The sequence below is a fragment of the Hemitrygon akajei genome, chromosome 29 (assembly GCF_048418815.1).
Source record: "Hemitrygon akajei chromosome 29, sHemAka1.3, whole genome shotgun sequence".
In the NCBI taxonomy this organism is placed as follows: Eukaryota; Metazoa; Chordata; class Chondrichthyes; order Myliobatiformes; family Dasyatidae; genus Hemitrygon; species Hemitrygon akajei.
In genome coordinates this window covers 44,699,666-44,726,903 of record NC_133152.1, presented here as the reverse complement: position 1 = coordinate 44,726,903, position 27,238 = coordinate 44,699,666, and the positions used below count along the sequence as shown (strand labels likewise).

The window sequence follows — 27,238 nt, the reverse complement described above, 5'->3', positions numbered from 1 at the left end:
CTGTCTCCTGCCACATACAGAAATCCGGTGACTTAGCAGAGGAGTTTTCAACAGGGCATTTGAGCTGAAATGTGAATTGCAGGAGTACTTTCAAGAAAATAGTAGGTCAGATTTTACTAATTGCTTTGAAGATGAAGAATGGCTGCAGAAACTAGCCTACATAACAGACATTTTTCGTCATATGAACCAGTTGAACAAGTCTCTGCAAGACCCTGGAGAAAATGCTTTGACTTCATGTGACAAGATTCTTGGATACAGGTGTACAAAAATGGGTGGTGGGATGGAGATAAGTCTCTACCAAAGGAGGTGTGAGGCACTCCTCTCTGCCAGCCTGGAAGTCACCCTGGGCAAGGTGCAGCCGTCTGATCAGAGTCGTTGGAGCAGGTGGTGGATGGTCATGCGAGTAACTGATGTGTATCACCAATCCTGGTTATGTAGCCTTTGACGGGTGTTGATAATGGCTGGAGTCACCCGTCTTGTAAAGATATTGCCCAGAAGAAGGCAATGGAAAACCACATCTGTAAAAAAACTAGACTGCTAAGAACGATCATGGTCATGGAAGGATCGTGTTCCCCATGTCATATGACACAGCACATAACAAACAAATGCAGAATTATGAGAGGTACAGATAGGGTAAATGCAGGCAGGCTTTTTCCACTGAGGTTGGTTGAGACTAAAGATTCAAAGGTTCATTTATTATCAAAGTGTACAACTCTGAAATTCTACTTCTCCAGAGAGCCAAGAAAAGAAAGAAAGGCAGCACAATCAATCAACCCCCAAATCCCTCCTTCCTGCAAAAAAAACTCTTAACAAAAACAGACAGGCACATCGACCCCCAAGTCCCTCCTTCCTGCACATTCGATGATCCTGCAATCTTTAAGATCGTGGAGCAGTTCTGGATGAGGCCCTGGAGCCCACCTTTCCCATGCCTATCCCAAATCCCTGTCCTTTCAAAGGTAGTTATTTATGGTTTCCTCCTGTTGGAGCATCAGCCACACGCTGAAATTATAAGCTACTGAAGGGGTCCACCTTTCAAAAAATATGTCTTCCTGCTGTGAAAAGGGAGATAAAAATGATGTGTGGAAGGATTGTCACATTCGGCCGGTAAGTGAAAGTAGATTTGTGGAGGGAGATGTATGAAGGGTTAAAGGGCAGCGCTGAAATCTTTCTTAGGGACGTGAGCTTTTTACTGAGGATTTGCACATACGGTTAGTGATTGAGGTGTCACAGAGGATGGGGGAATCAAGATTAGCGTTAGTCTGGAAGAGATACGGTGGTGTGGAGATTGGACAATACACACAAAATGCTGGAGGAACTCAGCAGGTCAGGCAGCATCTGTTTCTCCTCTTGCCTGTTCCCTTGTCCTCCACTGCCCTCATGACCTGTCCATCTGCTCCCTCTGGTTCCCCTTCTCCTCTGGTCCACTCTCCTTTTCTATCAGATTCCTCCTCCTTCAGCCCAGACCTTTCCCACCTGTCACCTCCCAGCTCTCACTTCATCTCCCCTCCTGCCCCCTCACCTATCACCTGCAAGTTTGTCCTCCTTCCTCTCACCCCCACATTCTTATTCCTTTCCAGTCCTGAAGAAGGGTCTCAGCCCAAAACATCAACTGTTTATTCCTCTCCATAGATGCTTCCTGACCTGCTGATTTCCTCCAGCATTTTTTGTGTGTGTTGCTCTGGATTTCAGGTACCTGCAGAATCTCTTGTGTTTCTGTTACCGCTGACTTGCTCCATTAACTCATGCTTTCACAGTGGACCTCCCAATGCTTTGGGGGGTGCGAGGTGCCACTATGGTTGGGAGTTTATTTTTATACGGCTGGTATAGGTTGTAGAGTCTTACAGCACAGACATATTCCCTTCAACCCATCTGGTCCATGCCAACCAAGGTGCTTGCCTATGCTGATCCCATTTAGTCTGTAAGACCATAAGTCATAGGAGCAGAATTAGGCTAATTGGCCCACAGTCTGCTCCACCATTTGATCATGACTGATTTATATTTCCCCTCAACCCCATTCTCTTGACATTTTCCTGTAACCTTTAGCAACCTTACTAATCAAGAACATATCAACCTCCACTTTAAATTACCCAATGACTTGGCCTCCACAGCCGTCTATGGGAATGAATTCCACAGATTTACCAGATATTCCTCCTCATCTCCGTTCCAAAGGAACATCCCTCGATTCTGAGACAACTGCATTTGGCCAAGTCACTCTAAATATTTCCTATTCATCTACAGTACTGTGCAAAAGTCTTGGGCACACTAGATTTTTTTACCTGAGAGAATTGATGCAGTTTTAAAGGTGAAAGGTGGTCACACCAAATATTGATTTGATTTAGTGTTGTTACTGTTTACTGCTCTCACAGTAATTTTTTGGATTTTTAGAAACTTTTAATTTCATTATTTTTGAAAGCATCTTTGCTTTACAGAATTTTTTTATACGTACCTATGACTTTTGCACAGTACTGTATTTACCCAAATATCTTTTTAGTGTCATTATTGCACCTCCTTCAACTACCTTATCTGGTTTTGGTACTTGTTTAGTACTGTCACATGAGAAAAGCTTTTGCTCGTGTGGTGTTAGATCTTCTGTTCATTCATTATGTGCCGTGTCGTATGACGTGAGTAATCATGATCTCATGACCATGACGGTTCTTGGCAAATTTTTCTACAGAAGTGGTTTGCCATTGACTACTTCTTACAAGACATATGACCCCTGCCATTATCAATACTCTTCAGAGATTGTCTGCCTGGTGTCATAACCAGGACTTGTGATGTGCACCGGCTGCTCATACGACCATCCACCACCTGCTCCCATGGCTTCATGCGACCCTGATCCACCGGGTGGGATGCTTTGGAGGTGCACAACCCCGCCACCCAAGTGTTGGATCCTGATGTTTTTGTTCCGTGGTTCTTCAGAATCAAGAACGAGGTTTAAAACTTGTTGCTCACGGTGGCTTATTAAGTGTTGTATGAACGAAGCAAGGAGAAAGAAGATGTCCATGAGGGCGGAGGAGAGAGAGAGATGGGTGAGGAGGGAGAGGGATATCCTGGTGACAGGAGAAAGGAACAAAGGGACAAAGAGAATGAACCAGCATGGTTTAGTCCTCTCCAGTATGCAATAGCTGATTTACACCTATTCCATTCAAATTGCATTGCTTGAATCAATCAATAAGGTAGCTCGTTATCAAGAACCAAGATACCAGAAAAGACAACCGGCAGAAGAAATGTGGTGTTTTGGACCACCTATGGAGACTGCAGCAAGAACTACGTCGGCCAGACAGGACAGAAACTCACAACTGATTTACAGGAACGCAACCTGGCGGTACGAGACGTGACCCGCTGTCGCTGATCTCAGCACCTGAAGACCGAGGAAGACAGCACTTTAACTGAGACACAGCGGAGGTTCTGGCACTAGCAAACATGAAGCAGGCTCAAGAAATTTTTAGAAGCGTGGTCCTTTTCTGATAACTCCGTAAAGAAACATCAAAATAGACACCACCTACGAACCCTTACGAGCCAAATAAATGCGAGCCAATAGAATTGAAAAGTCAACCGAAGGGGGACGGAGCCAAGCGAATGAGGGGCTATATAAACGGGAGCGCACCAGAGAGAAACACCAACAACTGCGCACTGAGGATGTCGCCTCGACTGGTGATGAAACGTCTGCACGGTAATCGGCGAACACGAGAGGTGGCACCTGTTCAAGTAATGTGATACCTACCCACTGCGAATGCAACTAAACCACTACAAAACACACTGAGCAATTACAGTGATTATATGAAAAATAAAAACAAGCATGAGAAAGTTAAACTACAAGGAAAGTAGTAATTATACAGTCCAATCCAACAGCATCATGCAAACACTTCATGCCATACCGGAGAACGTCGAGGTGGTAGAAAAAAGACCAGTTTGCAGATGATAACAGTGCAGCTTCTTTCTTTCTGGGCCAACGATGCCCCCCCCCCCCCCCCCCCCCCGTCTCCATTGTCCTCGACATCTCGGTTGCTATGATAGTGTGATTTCCTGCCTGGTACACGGTCCTCACGTTCCAGCTGCCAAGGTAGATTTGGACTTTGGTGACAAAAGAGTTGTGGGCTGCGCAGGATCCTGATGACTTTCTCTGCGTTTCATCATATCCTCACTCAATGATGAGTCTGTTCCCACAATGTCGACATGGTTGGAGCTCATCATTGTTTCTGTAACCCACCGTACAGGGGATTGGACCATACGGCTTCACCAGAGCCCTGCAGGCCAGCCTTACCCATTTCCACCTGTCGCCATGGGGACGCACGGTTCGACTTTGAGAGGTAGGGTTGCAGCTACAGATAAGTGAAGTGTGAGAGCCAAGACAATCACGAATTCATCCATAGTGTCAGAACTGTCTCTTCAGGAGTCTAATAACCACGGGATAGAAGCTGCCCCTGCACCTGGTGGTGTGTCCTTTCAAGCTTTTCTATCTTCTGCCCGACAGGAGGGCAGGGGCAGAGAGAATGGCAGGTTCTGAGCAGTCCTTGATTGTGTTGGCTGAATACCCGAAGCAACAGGAGGTGTAGACAGACAACTTTCGAGGCCTGTACTTGCTGGCATTTAGAAGAATGGGAGGGGGAGGGGGTGGCTGCCTTGAAACCCAACAAATATTGAAAGGCCCAGATCGGGTGGATGTGGAAGAGATGTTTCCTATAGTGGGGGAAGTCTAGGACCAGAGGGCACAGCCTCAGAATAGAGGATCGTCCATTTAGAGCAACAATGAGGAGGAATTTCTTTAGCCAGAGGGCGTTGAATCTGTGGAATTCATTGCCGCAGATGGTTGTGGAGGCCGAGTTTTTGAGTATATTTAAAGTAGTTACATGGAGAAGCTAGGAGAATGGGGCTGACAGGAATAATAAATGAGCCGTGATGGGATGTTTAAGCAGACTTGATGGGCCAAATGGCCTAATTCTGTTCCTGCATCTTATGTCTCACAGTCCAAGAACCTCCCCCACCCCACCCGGCCCTATTGTTATAATCTGATCTTCTCTCCCTCAAATATGATGTAAAACATTTCCTTTTATTAAAGACGTGCTCTGCTGCAGTGCCGTCCAGCTCCGGATTTGTTTGAAATGTTGTGTTTTTAAATGCTGGCTTTAATTCTGCATTCAATCAGAGACAATAAGCAGCTCTCCTCGACCACTGGCTGGTTAAAGTTTACCTGGGAGATCAGAATTGGATTGTGTTCATCATCTTCCGCAAAATCAAATATTAGAGAAGCCAGTTCATTTTTCATAATGAAATTGGGGGACTATAAATTCCGAGCAAATTCTGTCAGTGTCTAACCGTCAGGGAATGGTGACTGCATTTTTTATTAGCTCACTGCATTGCCACATCCAGTTAGAACTGAAATATTGCTCAGGTATTCTCCAATTTCTGCTTTCCGTCCCTCTGGCTTTCCATAAATCGCATTGGACTCCTTCATCCTGAACAACGATGTTAACACTTCCACTGTATCCAGAGAGAATCCCACCTTATGCTTGTTAGGTGGGATTCCCCACCTACAAACCCATCTACACTACCTCACTGTTTTTAAAACAGAGGAGATTCTGCAGATGCTAGAAATCTAGAGCAATGCACGCAAATTGCTGGAGGAACTCGGCAAGTCAGCCCTGTTGAATTCTGCTAGCATCTCGTGTATATCACATCTTTTTCTTATTTTGCTCTCTTTTTACACTCCTTTTTTTGTGTATTTCTCACTGTGATTTATGTATTTTTATTATTATGTATTGCACTGTACTGTTGCTGCTAAACAACAATTTTTACAACATATGCCAGTGATATTAAGCCTAATTCTGATCCTGGCTGTATGAAAAAAGGAGAATGCACGAAATGTGGGAGGAACACAGCAGGTCAGGCAGCATCTATGGTAGGGGTCCATGGCATATAAAAGGTTGGGAACCCCTGATTCATTTCAATTCAAGTAGGATTGTCATTCAACCATACGTGAATACAGCATACAACAGCGCAGCACCTCCCAGCCCCAGTCCATCTGACGACCCACCCCAGTGCCCGGTAGGCAATACTGTGGCTTTGAGGCCCTGTCCTCACAAATACAACGACGTTTAGAATATTAGTAAAAATACAGCCAGGCAAATGTGTATGTAAGCAGTTGACGTTTCGGGCCGGGACTCTTCAGCAGGAGGACTGATCATTGTAACCCATAGAGAGTGTGTTAAACCTGTAGGATTAATCAGGTTTAACGCTGATTAATATCTACTAAAGCATTGCACCAAAATGTTGTGCACATTTTGGGATTATTTCATGCAGTCTTTTGATGGTGAAAATCCATTAAAATTAGTGGTATAGTAATAACACTGCCTCACTATTTTCTCTTTTTGCTCTACTTATTTAATTTTACATATATATATATTCCTATCATAGTGTACAGTATGAAATTTTTTTTATTGCTATGTACTGCTGCTGCAAAACAGCAAACTTCACAACATATGCCGGTGATATTAAACCTGATTGTGTTTCTGACTCTGGAACATGCATACGATTAGGCACTCTCCAAAGTGCAGAACAGACCCCGGGGAAAATGATTGTCGTATCGGGTTGGATTTCAACCTGATTCTCACAAATCGACATTGATTCTCCCCTCCGGTGGGTCGCATCACTATCGAATTCTGCACCTCCCCGTGGGGGGCAAAATCAAGTTAGATTCCATCATTCATTTAATCTGGCCATTTTTTTTTGTGTTTATAAATCCAATTCTCTTCCTTTTCTTGAGCTTAATTTATCTACAGTTCCCTGTTCATATATTAGCCTTAAAATGATGCAGCCCAGTAGGCAGATACCAGAATTTGACGTTGATTGTAGTATTCCCAGCGCTGTCTATCTCACACACACTTTGCTCGCTCTCGCGAGGCACGGGGCTGTAGTCCAGACTCACGGCATCTGTCTTGGATGCACGGAGGTGCCATTTTGCATTAAACTTAGGGTCCACCTGCTGAGGTGGGCTCTCACCATCGCCAGGTGCTGCTTTAAAGAAGAGAAGGGTTGTTCCTCCCAGGTCGAGTCTTATCCTTCCACGCATCAGACAACTGATTGTCACATACATAGAACAGCTCGGTACAAGCTCTTCAGCCATAATGTTGCGCTGACACTTTAACCTACTTCAATGTCAATCTATACCTTCCACCCACATTGCCCTCCATTTTTCTTTCATACATGTGCTTACAAGCTTATTGTAGCAGTCAGCGTAATGCTTTACAGGGCGAAGCACTAGGGTTCAATTCCCGCTGCTGTCTGTATATGTTTTCCCTGTGACTGTATAAACCGGGTGCTCCGGTTTCCTCGCACATCACAAAGATGTACAGGTTGAGGTTCGTGAGTTGCGGACGTGCCACGCTGGTGCCAGAAGCACAGCAACACTTGTGGGCGGCAGGAAAAAGGTTTTATTATTGTCACATATGCCGAGGTACAGAGAAAATTCTTGTCTTACAAACTGTTCATAGACGGTAGTTTAGCTGTTAGCATAACGCTATTACAGCTTGGTGCATCAGAGTTCAAATCCGCCCCCAGCTGTGAGGAGTTTGTATGCCCTCCCTGTGAATGTGTGGGTTTCCTCCAGGTGCTCCAATTTCCTCCACAGTTCAAAGATGGACTCGTTGGTAGGTTAATTGGTTGTTGTAAATTCCTCTGAAACGGCTGAGGTTAAGATGGCACTACCGAACATATGCGACGGCTCACTGGTAGTTCGAAAGGCAAGAAATTTGTCTAAAGACACTACTAATAGCATCTTTTCTGAAGTCAATTGTGGTCAACTATCATTGCAAACAATGAAAAAGCAAGTTAAGATGAAGCTAATTCGAAGGAGGGGTCGTGCGGATGCATCGCAAAGCCAAAGTGCAACGTGTTCAAGATGGTGTCACAGACAGAGTTGGTGGCGCTGTCTCTGTTGGAGTGAATGATCTGGAGTGGAGTCAATGTGGAAGAGTTTCGATGCCCCCCCAGCTGACCTGGATGCGCCGAGCCGATTTGGTGAGATCGAGAATGGCTTCGGGCTCTGAGGGCGGAGTGTGTCGCTGTGCCGATATCCGGGTCCTAGAGCAGGGCACTACCTGATGCTTAAACACCAGCCCGGATAGACTCGAAAGCCTGAGGATCAGGCTGATTTTGTTCACCGTCTGGCGATGGTCATTCCTCTCTGCAGTGATGAGGTTGTAAACTAATCCAACGGCTGTCACTTATAGCCATATAACAATTACAGCAGGGAAACAGGCTATCTCGGCCCTTCTAGTCCGTGCCGACGCCTACACTTCCGTGAACTTTGTGGAGTTTTTGCCCCACTAGAATTACGATCTGAGCTCGGGGCTTAGGCCTACTCTGGCTTCTCCGGGAAGCAGATCAAAGGACTCGAGCTGGTCGGAATGCTGTCGTTTGTCTCTGTTGTTTGCATGATGTGTGTGTGTGGTTTCTTCCTCTTTCTCGGCGCTGTGATAATGCTTTTTTAAATTGATTTCTTCGAGTTTCTTGCTTTGTAGCTGCCTGTAAGCAGACAAATCTCAAGGTTGTTTAATTTATACATTCTTTGATAATAAATATACTTTGAATCTTGAAATAGGTTGGTTGCTGGGCATCGCAGCTGGTTGGGCCGGAAGGGCCTGTATCACTAAAAGGGGTAAAAGACTTGTCTTGCGTACTGCTCACACAGATCAGATCATTACACAGTGCATTGAGGTAGAACAAGGTAAAACAATAACAATGTAGAATAAAGTGTGCTGAAAACATGCAGTGCTGTAGACAATAAGGTGATATCTAGATTGTGAGGTCTCACTAGGGGACCATTCAGTAGGCTGCATCAATGGGACAGAATGTCCTTGGAGCCTGGTAGTAAACGCTTTTAGGCTTTTGCATCCAGTTTTTTCTCAGCACAAGACAAGCTATATTATGTTAGGCTGCAGACTGCTGCAACTTTCATGGACTTGGACGATATTTTTGTGTGACTGTATATTACTGAAATCTGGTTCTTGCAGAAGAATAGCTCCTGGACAATATCCCATGCACCATCAATCTACAGACTATGACTTGGGCTATATTATTTATATTTGTGACTGTATGTTTTTCTGCTATCGTAATTATCTGTGCTTTGTGCTGTGTATGACTGTCAGTACTGTGTTTTGCACCTTGGCCCTGGAGTAACAATGTTTTATTTGGCTGTATTCATGGGTATTCAGGTATGGTTGAATGTTAATTAAACTTGAACTTTTGCCTGATGGGAGGGGGAGAAGAGAGAATGTCCGGGGTAGGTGGGCACTTCAATTTTGCTGGCTGCTTTACTGAGACAGTGAGAGGTACATTCTGTCCAGAGTTGGCAATGTTGAGTCCAAAGACATAGTGATTAGTAGGTTAATTGGTCATTGTAAATTGTCCTGTGATTAGGTTAGTCTTAAACAGGTGGGTCGCTGGACAGTGCAGCTCGTTGTGCAGGAACGGCCTGTTCTGCTCTGTATCTCTGAATAAATAAAGTTAGCCAGCATCTATGGAGAGGGGGAGAGAGAGAGGAAGTTCGTGTTTCAGTCAGTCACCAGAAACCAAATGCACATGTAAACTCTCAGACTGAAACATCAACAAACTGGCCATACGATCCATTTTCATCTGTGTGTTGCTTCAAAGAAACCATGATCTCAGGTATTATATGAATCTTATTTATCTATTGAGATACAGTGTGGGTTAGGCCCTTCCGGCCCTTTGATCCACGACGCGCAGCAACCCCCTTTCTTAATCTGAGCCTAATCATGGGACAATTTACAAAGACCGATTAATCTACCAACTGGCATGTCTTTAGGCTGAGAGGAAGCTGGAGCACCCGGAGGAAACCCACATAGTCAAAGTCAAGGTAATTTTATTATCAAGGTACGTATATGTCACCATATACTACCCTGAGATTCATTTTATTGCAGGCGTTCTCAGGAAAATAAAGAAATACAGTATAAATGATCAAAAACTATACATAAAGCAAAGACTGACAAAAAAAAGTGTTAGAGAAGACAGACTGTGCAAGTAGAAGAAAAATAAATAATATTGAGAACATGAGTTGTAGAGTCCTTAAAAGTAAGTTTGTGTGGAATCAGTTCAGTGTTGAGGTGAGTGAAGTTATCCACACTGGTTCAGGAGCCTGATGTTCCTGAACTGGTGGTGTGGGGCCTAAGGCTCCTGTATCTATTGCCTGATGGTGATAGCAAGAAGGATGGTAGTGTGGGAGGTGGGTTTCACTGATGATGAATGCTATATTCCTGAGGCAGAGCTTCAGGTAAATAGGAGGGAGGGCTTTGCTTCTGAGGGATTGGGCTGTGTCCATCACTCCCTGCAAACTCTGGATTCTGCAGTCTTCATTATACAGATACTCAAAAATGACCAAATAAAGGGCCAAAAATACTTTGGGTTCTTGAGTGAGATTCTAGAATAGGTCTTATTTTATATTAACTTTCATGATCTGGGTTGTCGCTAGCAAGGCTAGCCTTATTGCTCATCCCCAATTTGCCCCTTGGGGATTTGACAGTGAGCCGCCATCTTGGAGCTCTCCTTCCTGGTGCCGTTGGGCAGCGAGATCCAGGATTTAGATCCGGCAACAACGAAGTGTGCTGCGTTCTTGAGGCACCGCCTTTTCAGAATGCCCTCAGTGGTGGAGAGAGTTGTGTCTGTGACTGAGGTGGCTGAGTCTGCAGCCCTTTTGAGCCTGTGCTTTGGAGAAATACTTTGAGAAGTCACTTTGATCACATTTCTTCCCCAGTCTGACGTTTGGTCTGAACAACAACTGAACCTCTTCACCATGTCTGCATGCTTTTATGCATTGAGTTACTGCCACTTGATTGGCTGATTAGGTATTTGCATTAATGTACAGGTGTACCTAATAAATTGGCCACTCCGAAAAGGAGCAGAATTAGGCCATCTGGCCCATTGAGTCTGCTCCACCATTCCATCATGGCTGATTTATTATCCCTCTCAGCTCCATTTTCCTGCCTTCTCCATTAAACTTTGATGTCCTTACTAATCAAGATCCTATGGCACTGATGGTACGTTCACATTGTCAATACACGTTGGTCTTCAGATGGGAGGTAAATCCAGATTCAAGGCACCTCTCCTGTGGTCATCATTTGGAGTTGATTAGACCACCACTCTGCACCCAGGTGCCTGGGAAGAGTTAAACTCAACCATCTTCAGATCTCAGCCTCATTATATCGAGCTGCGCAGACCCTCGGGACTCCAATTAGTGGAGGCTTAATATCTTAAGTTTAATTAAATTGCACTGAGCAACCCTTGTGGCTTTAGTTAACCACACTAGGAGATGTAATTACTGGAGTTTCTCCTCCCACCCCACTCACCATTTTTGAGGAGCAGCCAATTTGATAGGAGCAATTTCCGGTTTTTATATAGTGTTACTGATGTAGTGAAACATTTCTTATTTACAACACTTTATTTTGTATCGGCAGAGAACAAGGGGCGGTGGTCAAATTATGAATTGGTCACCTAGAGACAGTCATCTCAATTGGTGACGGGTGACTCACCTCAGAATCAACAGGGTATCAATTCAAAATTACTTTAAAAAATTTATTTATTGAGATACAGTGCAGAATAGTCCCTTCCAGCCCTTCGAGCTGCACTGCCCAGCAGCTCCTGGTTTAATATGGGACAATTTACAGTCTAAATTTACAATTTACCAACCGATGCAATTAGAAGCTGGAACACCCGGAGGAAATGCATTCGGCCATGGGGATACAAACTCCTTCCAGGCAGTGGTGGGAATTGAGTCTGGGTTGCCTGTACTGTAAAGTGTTATGCTAACCTCTACGCTACCGTGCTGCCCCTGTTATCACTGACTTATGTTCTGAACCTTGCTGTTTCGCGGTGCAGTACAGTGCAATACATAAAATGTACTATTACAGTAAGAAATATGTATATAAAAATAAATGGTGCTAAAAGAGGGCAAAATATTTTGAGGTAGTGTTCATGGGTTCGTGGACTATTCAAACTCAACTTTCTTGAACTTCAGTTTTGGGTGTTAGTTGCTTACTTTCATTGTGTGATTTGATTTTCTTTCTGCAGCTTGGGTATTTGATGGAACTCTTGTTTAAGGGGATCTATTGGGTTTCTTTGTTTTGTTAGGAGAGGAATCTCAAGGTTGTACATAGTAGACCATAAGGTATAGGAGCAGAAGTGGGCCATTTGGCCCATCAGGTCTGCTGCAGTCAGCCCCACTTCCCTGCTTTCACCTCATACCCTTTGATGCCCCGGATACACATATTTTGATAATGAATGTACTTTATACTTTGTAAAATGTTGGGTGTGTTCAGGCTCCTGTACCTGCTCACTGATGGTGGTAATGAGAAGAGGGCGTGACCCTTGATGATGGATGCCGGCTTCTTGAGGCGTCACCTTTTGAAGGTGACCTCCGCAGTGGGGAGAGTTGTGTTCATGATGGGGCTGGCTGAGTTTAGAACTCTGCAGCTTTTCCTGATCCTCCTTACCAGACGGTGATGCAGCCAGTCAGAATGCTGTCCATGATACATCTGTAGAAATGTGCTCATCTTTGAAACATAGCACATTACAGGCCCTTTGGCCCACAATGTTGTGCCGACCATGTAACCTACTCTAGAAGCTGCCTAGAATTTCCCTACCACATAGCCCTCTATTTTTCTAAGCTCCATTTACCTATCTAAGAGGTTCTTGAAAGACCCTATTGTATTCACTTCTGCCACCTTCATTGGCAGTGCATTCCATGCACCCACCACTCTGTGTGGAAAAATTTGCCTCGGACATCCCTCTTGTACCTACTTCCAAGCACCTTAAAAGTATGCCGCCTCATGTTAACTATTTCAGGCCTGGGGAAAGCCTCTGGCTAACCACATGATCAATGCCTTTCATCATCTTATACACCTCTATCAGGTCACCTCTCATCCTTCGTTGCTCCAAGGAGAAAAGGCCAAGTTCACTCAACCTATGATACTCCAAATGGGGTCTGACTAAGGCCTTATATAGCTGTAACATTACCTCAAGGCTCTTGAACTTAGTCCTATATTTGATGAAGGCCAACACACTATACACCTTCTTAACAACACTGTCAACCTGTGTAGCAACTTTGAATGTTCTGTGGACTGGACCCTAAGATTTTGCTGATCCTCCACACTGCCAAGAATCTTACCGTTAATATTATATTCTGTCTTCAAATTTGACCCACCGAAATGAACCACTTCACACTTACCTGGATTGAAGGCCATCTGCCACTTCTGCCCAGTTCTGGATCCTATTGATGTACCAAGTCCTCCTACATAATGGAGAATGGTTCTCACACTGTCAGCACCCAGGAAATCTGTACTCTTACTTTTAGTTAGGTCTCGCCTCTCCTTTCAGGCATTAAAAGGCTCTTAAATAGGGAGAGGATATGCAGAAAATGGAGGGAAATGGACATTGTATAGGTAGATACAGAAACAAGATATAGGAGCAGAATTAGTCTATTTGGTCCATCACGTCTGCTCCGCCATTTCATTATGGATGATCCAGTTTTCCTCGCAGCCCAATCTCCTGCCTTCTCCCCATGTCCCTTCATGCCCTGACGTATCAAGAATCTGTCAACCTTTACCTTAAATATAAATAAAGAATTGGTCTCCACAGTTGCCTGCGGTAAGGACTTCCACAGATTCACTGCTCTCTGGCTGAAGAAATTCCTCCTCATCTCTGTTCTAAAAGGACGCCCCTCTATTCTGAGGCTGTGTCCTCTGGTCTTAAACTCTCCCACCATAGGAAATGTCCTCTCCACATCCACTTTATCAAGGCCTTTCACCGTTCGATAGATTTCAGTGAGGTCACCCCTCATTCTTCTGACTTCTAGTGACAGGCCCAGAGCCATTAAACACTCTTCACATGAGAAGCCTTTCAATCCTGGAATCATTTTCATGAACCTCCTTTGAACCCCCTCCAGTTCCAGCAAAACATTTTGAGGCATTGATCATGTGGATAGACAGAAGCTTTTTCCCAAGGCTGAAATGGCTAACACGAGAGGGCACAGTTTAAGACGAGAGGGCTTGGAAGTAGGTACAGAGGAGATGTCAGGGGTCAGTTCTTTATGCAGAGAGTGGTGAGTGTGTGGAATAGGCTGCCAGCGACGGTGGTGGAGGCAGATACGATAGGGTCTTTTAAGAAACTCCTGGAGAGATACATGGAACTTAGAAAAATAGAGGGCTATGAGTAACCCTAGGTAATTTCTAAAGTAGGTACATGCTTGGCATAGCATTGTGGGCCGAAGGGCCTGTATTGTGCTGTAGGTTTTCTATGTTCCTATCCTTTCTAAGATAAGTGGCCCAAAACTGCTCACAATACTCCCAAGTGAAACCTCACCAGTGCTTTATAAAGTCTCAACATTACATCCTTGCTTTTATGTCCGAATTCTCTTGAAATGAATGCTAACATTGCATTTGCCTTCCTCATCACAGACTCAATCTGCAAATTAATCTTTAGGGAATCCTGCACAAGGACTTCCAACTTCCTTTGCATCTCAGTTTTAAGTATTTTCTCTCCAGAAAATAGTCAGCCCTCTCATTTCTTCTACTAAAGTGCATGATTGTACATTTCCCAACACTATTCCATCTGCCATTTTTTTTGCCCATTCTCCTAATCTGTCTGCGTCCTTCTGTAGCCTCTCTATTTCCTCAAATCTAGCTGCCCCTCCACCTGCCTTCATATCATTTGCAAACATTGTGACAAAGCCATCAATTCCATCATCCAAATCATTGACAAAAAGTGTAAAAAGAATCGGTCCCGACACAGAACTAATCCTGAGGAACAGAAGGATCTTGTGGTCCATGTCCATAGATCCCTCAAGGTTGCCGTACAGGTTAATAGGGTGGTTGGGGAGGTGTATGGAGCGCTGGCCTTCATTAGTCGGGGAACTGAGTTCAAGAGCCTTGCTTGGAGTATTGTGCTCAGTTCTGGTCGTCTCATTATGGGAAGAATTATGGAAGCTATAGAGAGGGTACAGAAGAGATTAACCAGGATGCTGCCTGGATTAGAGAGGGTGCAGAGGAGATTAACCAGGATGCTGCCTGGATTAGAGAGGGTGCAGAGGAGATTAACCAGGATGCTGCCTGGATTAGAGAGGGTGCAGAGGAGATTAACCAGGTTGCTGCCTGGATTAGAGAGGGTGCAGAGGAGATTTACCAGGATGCTGCCTGGATTAGAGAGGGTACAGAAGAGATTAACCAGGATGCTGCCTGGATTAGAGAGGGTGCAGAGGAGATTCACCAGGATGCTGCCTGGATTAGAGAGGGTGCAGAGGAGATTAACCAGGATGCTGCCTGGATTAGAGAGGGTGCAGAGGAGATTAATCAGGATGCTGCCTGGATTAGAGAGGGTGCAGAGGAGATTAACCAGGATGCTGCCTGGATTAGAGAGGGTGCAGAGGAGATTAACCAGGATGCTGCCTGGATTAGAGAGGGTGCAGAGGAGATTTACCAGGATGCTGCCTGGATTAGAGAGGGTACAGAAGAGATTAACCAGGATGCTGCCTGGATTAGAGAGGGTGCAGAGGAGATTAACCAGGATGCTGCCTGGATTAGAGAGGGTACAGAGGAGATTCACCAGGATGCTGCCTGGATTAGAGAGCATGTCTTACAAGGAAAGGTTGAGTAAGCTAAGGCTCTATTCTTTGGAGCAAAGGAGGACGAGAGGAGAATTGATAGAGGTGTATAACATGATAAGAGGCATAGATCGAGTGGGCAGCCAGAGACTTTATTTCCTGGTAGCTAATTCAAGAGGGATTTCTTTGAAAGTAAGTGGCAGAAAGTTTAAGGGGAGATGTCAGAAATAGCTTTTTACACAGAAAGTGGTACATGCCAGGAATGCAATGGCGAGGGTTGTTGTAGAGACAGATATGATAGGGACGTTTAAGAGTCTCGTAGATAGGCAAAAGGATGTAAGAGAAAAGGAGGGTTATGTGGGAGGAAAGGGTTATTTATTAATGAGTAATACAGCCCTTCCGGCCCAACGAGCTGCACCAGCCAGCAAGCCACTTATTAAACCCCAGCCTAATCACGGGACAATTTACAATGACCAATTAACCTACCAACCCAGATGTCATTGGACCATGGGAGGTAACTGGAGCACCAGGAGGAAACCACACGGTCACGGGGAGAGCATGCAAACGGTGGTGGAATTGAACTTCGAACTCCAGAATGCCCCAAGCTGTAATGGCGTCGTGCTAACCACTGCGCTACGATTAGATTGAACGTGAAGTAGGTTAAAAGGTCATCATCGTAGGATGAAAGGCCTGTCCTGTTCTATGTTCTAATCCTTGCTCACATTATTCATTTCAGGAAAGGGACAATTTATTCATAAGATTCAGAAGGAGCCAGAAACTTCTCACAATAAATGAATTTAATTTGAAGGATTGTGTTTTATCAGTTTTGGGATCCATTTTGTTTAGGTTTTGAGCTTAAAGTAGTCAGTTTTTAGTTGACATGAAACTAGGCTGTAGCCTGCTGGCACCAGTATCAGCAGTAAGTAGACTGAGGTCAACCGTGGTGGAGTCTGCCCTGCCTGAGCTGTGTACGTCAACCGTGGCCTTTAGCAGCCGATCTCTGTCCTAGTGTCGTTTCCTTACTGTGACTCTTCAGAGCTGATTAGGTTTGTAGCTGGACCAACACTGCAAACAGGCATTGGAGAGAAAGATTAGCTTTATTCATTGAAACATACAGCGAAATGCATCATTTGCATCAAACTAAATCAGCGAGGATTGTGCTGGACAGCCTGCAAGTTTCGGCATGTTTCCGGCACCAATGTAGCATGTCCCACAACTCACTAACCGTGACCCATACCTGGTAGTGAGGGTCCTGAGGCTCCTCTACCTTCTTCCTATTGGCAACAGCATGTTGTGGGGGGTGGGGAACATTGATGATGGATGCTGACTTCCTGCAACAGCTGAATGGTTGGGAGTGCTCTACCATCTTGTATGAAAAGATGAGCTCTTAACCTCACAATCTACCTTGCCACGACCTTTATGCTTATCGTCCGTCTACACTGCACTTCCTCTGTGTCTGTAGCACTTAATTCTGCATTCTGTTATTGCTTTTACCACCTCTGTACTGTGATGTTTTGCAGGATCTGTATGGATGACTTGCAAAAGTTAATTATATCAGTATACATAGCAATAATAATAAACTAACCAATACCGAAAGGGAGTGGCATCAGTGTTTGAAAATTCTAGATTTATAGGGCTAGGAAGAGTGGATACAGTGGGTTGAATAGTTATCTTCTGTACCTTAACTCTGTTTTGTCACTCAGTGTTGAATTATCGATGTAAGTGGCTCAAAATCCAATTAACTTATAAATATCAAACACTAGACTAGGCATTAACACAAGAGATTCTGCAGATGCTGGAAATCCAGAGCAAAGCACCCCTCCCCCCCCCCCTTTGGGCTGTGACCCTTCATCTGGAATAAGAAAGGTAGGGGACAGAAACCAGAATATGAAAGTGCAGGGAGAGGAAGGACAAGCTGGTAGGTGAGGGGGAAGGTGGGTGGGTGGGGAGAGGGGTGAAGGGAAAAGTGGGGAGGAAAGGGTAAAGAGCTGAAGAAGGAGGAATCTGATAGGAGAGGAGAGTGGACTGTGGGAGAAAGGGAAGGAGGAGGGCACCAGAGCAGAAGAGAAGGGGTAAAAAAAAGAGCCTGAACGGGAAGTGGAAAAAGAAAAAAGGAGGGAGGGGGGAGAAGTTACCAGAAGTTTAAAAAAAAAACGATGTTTGTGCCATCAGGTTGGAAGCTACTCAGGCAGTGTTGCTTCTTCAACCTGAGAGTGGCCTCATTGACGCAGTAGAGGAGGCCATAGACCGACATGTCCAAATGAGAATGAGACGTAGGATTTAAATATGTGGCCGCTGGGAAATCCCGCCTTTCGTGAAACTGATATTAGCATCTGCTGCAGCAAACCGGTAGCTGGTCAAGTGAATCTGATAGTGTTTGGACAGGGAGAGTCCATTGCAAACATTGACTGCAGTCAAATGGGTTTCCATGATTGAAAGCCATCCAGGTGGGAATTGTTAACATACCTGCCACCTAGTTCTGACAAGTGCCCTACCTTGCATCTATTTGCTGATCTTGATGCGTCTGCTTACAGGAACATCGAAGAAGAGCAGTGAAGATATCGTAAAGGATCTGTCGGACATGAGTAGTGACGATGCAGGGGAGGATGAAGATGGCACATTGTCATTTGAAGATGAATCTGACGGTATGTTATATGGATGTTATAGAAGTTTACAGTTAAGCACAGGCCTTTTCATCCAACCTTTAAGCCCACGCACGATCAGTCTAACCCTTCCTCCTACATAACCCTCCATTTTTCTTTCATACATGTGCCTATCTATAAGTCCCTGCCTCTACCACCAACCCTAGCAGGATGTTCTGTACACCCGCCACTCTCTGTTAAAAAACCTACCTCTGTCATCCTCCCTCTACTTCACTCCAATCACCTTAAAGTTATCCCCCGTGGTATTAGTCACTTCCACTCAGGGAAAATTTCTCTGGCTCTCCACTCAATCTATGCCTGTTAATCATCTTGCACACCTCTAACAAATCACTTCTCATCCTCCTTTGCTCCAAAGAGAAAGACCCTAAGTCCTCAACTTTTCAACCTGACTTAGTAATTTCAGCCCACTTTGCAAGAGCGTGGATTTTTCACCTGGGTCTGTGCAGTTTGCACTTCCTGGTTCTTAACTCTGTTGGGCTTTGTTGGTAAGCCTGACAGTTGTTGTCCGTCGCCACTTTTCCTTACTTGACTATTTCAGAGAGTAGTTACCTTAAGCCACGAACTTATCAATAACCCCTGGTATACCTCCAATAATTTTGTATACCTCTATCAAATCTCCCTGCATTCTGCTACCCTCTAGGTAATATCATCCTCCCTATAATTCAGGCTTTCTAGTCCCTTCGGTTACGTTCAGTAGACCAGTTTGCACCTTCATTGACTTTGATGTCACTCCATTCTTCAGTTCCTCGCTCAGCTCAGCCAGTTCTTATCGACTACCCTGTCCAGTTCTCAGTGAAGCAGCAGAGCGTTGGGTGAGATAATGAGGCTCTGACTGGAAAGCGGCCAAGCGCAACCCTGCCATCAAGTGGGAGGGCACCCTAGTGCCAATCCACTCAAACGATCCGCTTGAAGTAAATCAATAAAAATAACAGCTTGTGGGAGTAAAGACACGGTAGAGTCAAACGAGCAATTTATCCCAAATTAATCTGTGAAAAATATTCCCCAAGAATTGGCACTGAAGTTAAACCTAAATTATACAACTAATAAATTAGAATTAATGCTTTAGGACTTGTTTTAAATATGCCTATTGTGACTGAATAATTGATGGCATTAAGTTACTCAGTTTTCCAAAAGGCATTTTTCAAAAGTGAGACCTGATCAATAGGATGGGACCAACAAGCTGCCACAAAGCCTCGGCAACTCACACAGAACGCTGGAGGAACTCAGCAGGTCAGGCAGCATCTATGGAAATAAATAAACAGTCAACACTTCAGACCACAACCCTTCTTCAGGACTGAGGAGGAAGGGGGAAGATACCAGACTGAAATAGGTGGGGGGAGGAGGAAGAGCGAGAGGTGAGAATCCAGGTGGGTAGGTAAGGTAAAGGGCTGCAGAAGAACGAATCTGATGGGGAGGGGAGTGGTCCACAGGAGAAAGGGAAGGAGGAGAGGACCCAGGGGGAAGTAATAGGCAGGTGAGAAGAAGTGAAAGATCAGAGTGAGGAATAGAGGAATTCGTTTACCAGAAAGACAAATCTAATTCACGCCATCAGATTGGAGGGTACCCAGGCAGAATATAAGGTGTTGTCCCTCCACCCTGAGGGGGGGCTCACCTTGACACAAGAGCCAGCCACGGACCGACACGTTGGAATGAGAATTTAAAGATTTGGCCACCGGGAAGTCCCACTAATGGCAGATGGAGCAGAGGTGCTCAGCGAGGTGCTCCTGCAATTTACGATGGGTCTCCCCCATGTAGAGGGGGCCGCCTCAGGAACACTGAACACAGTAGGTGACCCCAGCAGGTTCGAAGGTGCTTCACTGTTTGGAGCCCTGAATGGAGGTGAGGGAGGAGGTGAATGGGGAGGTGTAGCACTGAGGCCACTTGCAGGGGTAAGTGTCTGGAGGGAGACAATTGGGGAGGGACAGATAGCCAAGGGAGTCACGGAGGGAGTGAAAGCAGATGTGGGGAGTGGGTAAAGTTAGTGGTCGGATCCATTTGGAGATGGCCGAAGTTGTGAAGGATAATGTGTTGGATGCAGAGGCTGTTGGGGTGCTGGGACAAGAGGGACTCTTCACTATAAAGGTAGATGGTGTGAGCATGGTTGTGCCATGCAGCTATTTGACCTGTGCAGTCAGAATATACACTCAGCAGCCAGGTTATTATGTACCTTCTGCACCCAATAAAGTGGCCACTGAGTGTATGTTTGTGATCTTTAGCTGCTGTAGCCCATCCACTTCAAGTTTCGATGCATTGTGCATTCAGAGATGCTCTTCTGCACACCACTGTTGTAACGTGTGGTTATTTGAGTTACTGTCACCTTCCTGTCAGTTTGAACCAATCTGGCCATTCTCCTCTGACCTCTCTCATTTTTGGCCCACTGAACATTTCACACCATTCTTAGTAAACTCTCGATCAGGGTTTCTTAATGGTACCCCTTGCCTAATGGTATTGGTCCATGGCATAAAAAAGGTTGGGAGCCCCTGCGCTAGAGACTGTTAATACATGAAAATCCCAGGAGATCAGCCGTTCCTGAGACTCTCGACCACCCCGTCCAGGCACCAACAATCATTTCACGGTCACAGTCATTTAGATCACATTTCTTCCCTGTTCTGACGTTCAGTCTAAACAACAACGGAACCTCTTGACCATGTCTGCTTGCTGTTGATTGGCTGATTAGATGTTTGCATTTTTCCCTGAGTGTAAGACTTGCTTTTAAAGTGCTCACATTCTTTTAGTGCAGGGGTCCCCGACCTGGGGTCTACAGACCCCTTGCTTAGAGGTATTGGTCCATGGTATAAAAAAGGTTGGGAACCCCTGCTGAGTGAATAATAGATAACGTTAAGTTAGTCTGGAGTCAACCAGTTTCCCAGCAGGCATATTTCAAAAGTGAGGCCTTATCAAAAGTGTAAGCTGCCTTTAAGCCTTGCTATTTGACCTGCACAATCAGAATATACTTACAGGAATTACAGTGAATTTAGAACATTACACACAATGTGCTGGAGGAGGATGAAGAGTCTCAGCCTGAAACGGCGACTGTTTATTCCCATCCATAGATCCTGCCTGACCTGCTGAGCTCCTCCAGCATTTTGTGTGTGTTCCTCTGGATTTCCAGTGTCTGCAGTCCCTCTCGTGCCAGTGAATTTAGGTCTGTTTATCTTCCTTATATTTAATTTCGTGCTTCCTGAATGATTAATCTGGCTGATCCATTGAGTGCTTTATGATTCCAATTCAGTATCGGTGCTGGCAAATTTCAGGTTCCATTGGATATGTGATTGAGCAGAGAAACCTAAAAACATAACATGGTGGAAACCTGGAAAAAAACTTCTCCCAACAATAGCCGTCTCCTGATAGACAACAATCCGAATCGTTAGCCCTTACTTCTTCCTCCACACATGCAACCTGACCTCCTGACTATTTTCGGCATTTTCTGATTTTGCATACTAGACAGTGATTTCAAAGGCATCAGTCATGGAATATAACTCAATCCACTGTTGAATTCACCAACTTTAGATAAACCATTCAGATTCAGATTCAGATTCAGTTTATTGTCATTTAGAAACCACAAATGCAATGCAGTTAAAAAATGAGACAACGTTCCTCCAGAATGATATCACAAAAGCATATGACAAAACAGACTACACCAGAAAATCCACATAATGTTTGGCAATCCCCAATCCAGAGTCCGGAGAGGCTGCTGCGTATTAATATCGCGCTACCATCTTAACGCGTTCCCCAGAAAGGAGCTCCAAATCCACCAGACAAACAGGACCAAAAACTAAAGCTACAAGACCTGCACAAAACCACATAGTTACAACATATAGTTAACAACAGTGCAAACAATAGCATAATTGATAAAAAAAAAACAGACCATGGACACAGTAAAAATAGTCCAAAGATGTTAAAAGACTATAAGTTCAAAAGAAATCACCACACAGTTTCCACAAGTCCCCAGGGTCCCGACAGACTCGCCATCCCACGCCGGCGGCAGAAGGGAATACCCCCGCTATGGACTTCCACGGCACCGCCCGGCTCAGCCTCGCAGACGCAGCACACACCGAAAGCGACCTGACCGCAGCCGACTCCAAGCCGACGACCATCCCCTCCGGCACAGCTTCTCCGAGCTCCATCCTCTGCCGAGCGTATTAAGACGGACCCGCCAACGGCCATCAGCAACGCGACCCCGAGGACTGGGGGCCTGTTCTTCCCAGCAGAGACCCGGACCTCACAGCAGCAGCAGCAACGAAGGTCTTCCTGGAGATTTCCCGATGTTCCTCCGTGCTCCCACGTCTGTTTTCAATCGATTATGATTGCGCACGGCACCCCACTTCACAAATAACAGATAATCAGCTCCGGAGTGGCCGCTGCAAGCTGCGTCGTGCCGCCATCTTGGAAAAATTCCATATGAAAAGTGTCCATTTCTGTCAGTCATCGTCTTGTCTCAGTTTTTCTCTTCCTTGTGATTGTCTTCTGAGCATGGCCCACAGACTGACAGATTAACATCGCTTCACACATACAAAACAAGTATCTTACACAAATGCAACTAAACGTTCACATTAACTCATTTGGTTCCACCTAACCAGACATACTCATTCTCTTCTCTGCTTTCTGCTATCTAAAGCAAACTGTTTTCTTCCTTTAGCAAACACAAGAGATTTTGCAGATGCCTGAAATCTTGAGCAACATACCAAACAAATGCTGGAGGTGGAATTCAGCAAATTCGGCAGCGGATATGGAGGGGAATATGCATTCAGTATTTTGGACAGAGACCCTTTATCAGGTCTGGAAAGGAAGAGAGCGGGAGACAGAAAACTGCCCCCTTCCTCCTCAGTCCTGATGCAGGTTTCCAGCCCAAAACGTGGACTGTTAGTTCCCCTCTGTAGATGCTGCATGGCCTGCTGAGTTACTCCATCATCTTGTGTGTTGCTGTTCTTTCTTTCCCAGTTGTGGTGAAGAACCCCAGACCTAAAGCAATAACTGTTTCCCTCACCATAGGTGCTGCCTGACCTACTGAGTACTTCTGACATCTGTTCTATTACATTTTTCAATTAAGTGCTTTTAATGAAGTACATGCTTGAAATATATGGCAAAGGAAGCAGTGTTATTCAGTATCTCCTTGGTAACCTAGTGGGGAAAGGTATTGTGTATGGCAGTTAATTTTCTAGCAGAACTCACCTCCTTTACTCCTTGTAAACCAAAGGTTATCTTCATCCCTCTCGCCTTTGCACCATTCTTCGTCTCCTTCTGTTTAAAATTCTTCACCATTTTTGCAGGTCGCTTCTGGGTCTTACCTGTACCTTTTCCTTAAACCTTAGTACTCTCTCCTCTAATTCTGGCCACCAGGTTTTCCTAGATCTACTCGTTTCCGCATTGGGAGCATTCCTTTAGATGCTGAGGAATTGTCTCTGCACTCTTAAGCCTGTCGGTATACATTCAGTGACCAGTTTGTTAGGTACACCTCGTTAATGCAAATATCTAATCAGCCAAACACGTGACAGCAACTCAATGCATAAAAGCATGCAGACATGGTCAAGAGGTTCAGTTGTTGTTCAAACCAAACATCAGAATGGGGAAGAAATGTGTGATCTTTGTCCGCGGAATGATTGTCGTTGCCAGGCGAGGTGGTTTGAGTGTCTCGGAAACTGCTGATCTCCAGGGGCTTTCACTCTACAGTCTACAGAGAATGGTGCAACAAAGAATTAAGGATCCAGTGAGTGGCAGCTCTTTGGGCAAAAATGTCTTGTGTAATGAGAGAGGTCAGAGGAGCATGGTTCAAGCTGACAGGAAGGTGACAATAGAAGACCATTAACATACCCTCAGTGTCCACTTTATTAGATACAGGGGGTATCTGATCATGTGGCCACTGAGTATAATTTTCCCAAACACCTCATTCAGGTCAAAGACTCAGTCCATTAATCCACTCGCAGGGATCTAAATGGGTATGGGTGATGGGATATAGAGAGGAGTATTCCTGTGTGAGATTGCTGTTTTCTACTTACTTGTACACTGATTTCTTCACAGATGATGATGAGGTTCCTGTAAAACCTGCCCGCGCTGTTGCGAAGATGTCCCATTCTGAGTTGGAAGACCTTGCAGAAGGAGATGAGGACATTGTTGAAGATCTGGATTTTTCTGATGAAGATTAATGAAGTCAGTCGGTGAACTTTTTCCATTGCTGTCCCAACGCCTTGATAACCACTGGATTCCTTCAGATTGTACATCCTCGAAGGAGCTGCCTGACCAAGTATTTCGTGCACAAGTATCAACGTGGCTCGACGAAGTACAGTCTTCTACAAAACCCATTTAAGGGGAAAACCCTGGAAAGACTTCGAACCAAAAATTGTGTCATCCCCCCTACCCATCGTGACCGTCTACAGAGCTAAAACACTGAAAACCGAGTGGTCTTTTGTAACAGTGGGATCACTAGCAAACCAGTGTTAGGCTACCAGCCATCGAAATATTCTGCCCATAGCAATTCCAGTTCATGTGTGAAGTATTGCACAAGGCTAATCCGGCGTGGGGGAATAATATTAATCTTAAGGAGTGATGGATCAGTGTATGTCAGACCATCATTGGCTGAACTCCAGCCAGTTAGTCCTGGTCCCTATTCCAGAACCTTTGTCCACGAAGTCATTTCAACATTGTGCTGCATTTTCACACTTATCTTTCTGTATGTTATAATCTGCCGAAGTGTTATTTTATGTAGAAAAAGTAAAATGTTTCACTTCAAGAAATTTCAGTCATCTTTTGTTTCTTTAATGTTTTTTTCCTCTTCTTTTTTTAATGTGGGCCATTCAGCCCATCAGGTCTGTGCCAGCTATCTGGGCAGTCCATTTCTGCACTGGAACCTATACAACTCATGTGTTTTTTCTCTCTCTCTGCACATTGGGTGTTTGTTAGTCATTTGTTAATGGGTTCCTTTGGGTTTCTTGTTTTATGGCTTCCTGTAAGGAGACTATTCTCAACGTTGTATAATTTATATATTATTTGATGATAGACCAACTTTGAACTTACTCTCTCACATGCCCATCAACTCTCCGCCCACCTACGCTTCCAGACATTAGTTAACCCACCGACCTACACGTCCTCGGGATGTGAGGAGGAACCTCACCAGGAGAACTTAAAGATTAGAGATTACCTTTTTTTCATCAAAAAACAGTGAAATGGGTCGTTGGCATTGAATCAAAATCTGCAAAGATGTGCTGGGGGCAGACGACAAGTGTCGCTACGTTTCCGGCGCCAACATAGGGTGCCCACAACTCACTAATCCTAACCATACATCTTTGGAATGTGAAGCTCGCGCAGTCACGGGGAGAATGTATAAACTCCTTACAGAGAGTGGCAGGAATAATACAGCATTGCGCTAACCGCTACACTACCATGCGGCTCACTAGACAGCAGCTGAGGTCAGGGTGGAACTTGGGGCTACGGCACTGCTTGTTGTACCTCTGTGCCGTTTCTCGTCAGACACGGATGTTGACACCAAAGTTGTTCATGTCACCTTGTCCCAAAATACCTCGAGCTAGAACCGGTGAAGACCTGGAACCTCATAGAGGCCGGGCAGCCAGGCTTAGCAGATCTCCCTGCCTCAAGACAGCCCCAGCACTCGTGGCAATCTGGCCACCACTTCAACTTCTCCTTCCCAGCGTGTTTGTTGATTAATTTAATTAACTGAATTTGCACTTCCAGCTGTTTCAGTGGGATTCGCAAGAGTGTTAATGTATCATTACTTCAGTAACTTCACCATTGTGTTACCAGTTTCATCAGGTTTTATCTTGTGTTTTTGCCTCCGGCTGTGTTCAGGAACACGAGCAATTAAAGGAGGATGATGCAGTTAGAGTCATAGAGCACTACAGCAATGAACCAGGCCCTTTGGCCCATCTAGTCCATGCCAAACTATTATTCTGCCCAGTCCCATTGATGTGTACATGGACCATAGCTCTCCATACCCTGCCCATCCATGTACAATACTGTGCAAAAGTCTTAGACACATGTACAGGTGTCCCCCATTTTTCGAACGTTCGCTTTATGACACCTCGCTGTTATGAAAGACCTCCATTACTTAGCTGTTTTCGCTAACAGAAGGTGTTTTCACTGTTACTTAAAAAGGCAGCGCGCGCCCCGAGCAGCCAAGCTCCTCCCCCGGAACTACATTCTAGCCGGCATTGCTTAGACACATGCCTGTGAGCATCTGTGCTTTATCTCCATTTATTTTGTGCATCCGTTAGCAAGATGAGTTCTAAGGTATCGGAAAAGCCTAAAAGAGTTCGTAAGGGTGTTACACTTAGCATAAAACTAGACGTAATTAAGTGTTTCGATCGTGGTGAACGAAGTAAGGATAGAGTGAGTTTGGCTAAGGGTTTGTGGAAGTTGACGAAGATGATGTTGAAGAGGTTTTGGCATCCCATGACCAAGAACTGATAGATGACGGGCTGATGCAATTGGAAGAGGAAAGGATAACAATTGAAACCAAACGCAGTAGCGAACGGCCCGAAAGTGAAGTCGTCCAGGAACTGAACATAAAGCAATTGCGTGAGATTCTCGCTGCGATTGACAACGCTGCAATGGTTGCAGAAGAGTGCGACTTTTATTTTGAAAGGGTACGTAGGCTTAGGGCATATTTGCAGGATGGTTTGAGTGCTTACAAAGAAGTGTATGATAGAAAAATGCGCGAGGCTAAGCAGTCAAGCATACTGTCGTTTTTCAAGCCTTCCACATCAGCCAGAGCAGACGACGAACCTCGACGTTCAACATCGAGGCAGGCAGACGTAGAAGAAGATGACCTGCTGCCCTGATGGAAACAGACAACGATGAGATGACACCCCAGCCTCCTCTACCTCCCACCACCTCAACCTCCGACGACTCAGCCTAACACCATCATCAGTGTGCTCACTGTCTTCCTGATTCTGGTAAGTGAAACTACACTGTACATACATTATTTCTACTTCATATGTGTATTTTTATGTGTTAT

General features: G+C 45.0%; 1 protein-coding gene across 2 annotated transcripts in view; it reads left to right on the top strand.

Moving 5' to 3' along the window:
- The window catches only part of noc2l (NOC2-like nucleolar associated transcriptional repressor), a 157,034-nt gene extending 132,033 nt beyond the window's left edge, over positions 1-25,001 (top strand). For both annotated transcript variants that reach the window (XM_073032302.1, XM_073032301.1), the window contains exons 18-19: positions 18,142-18,252; positions 24,289-25,001. In XM_073032302.1, coding sequence (XP_072888403.1) covers positions 18,142-18,252; positions 24,289-24,413 — 236 coding nt within the window. In that variant the 3' untranslated portion in view covers positions 24,414-25,001. The remainder of the gene's footprint in view (positions 1-18,141; positions 18,253-24,288) is intronic.
- The last annotated feature ends 2,237 nt before the right edge of the window (positions 25,002-27,238 follow it).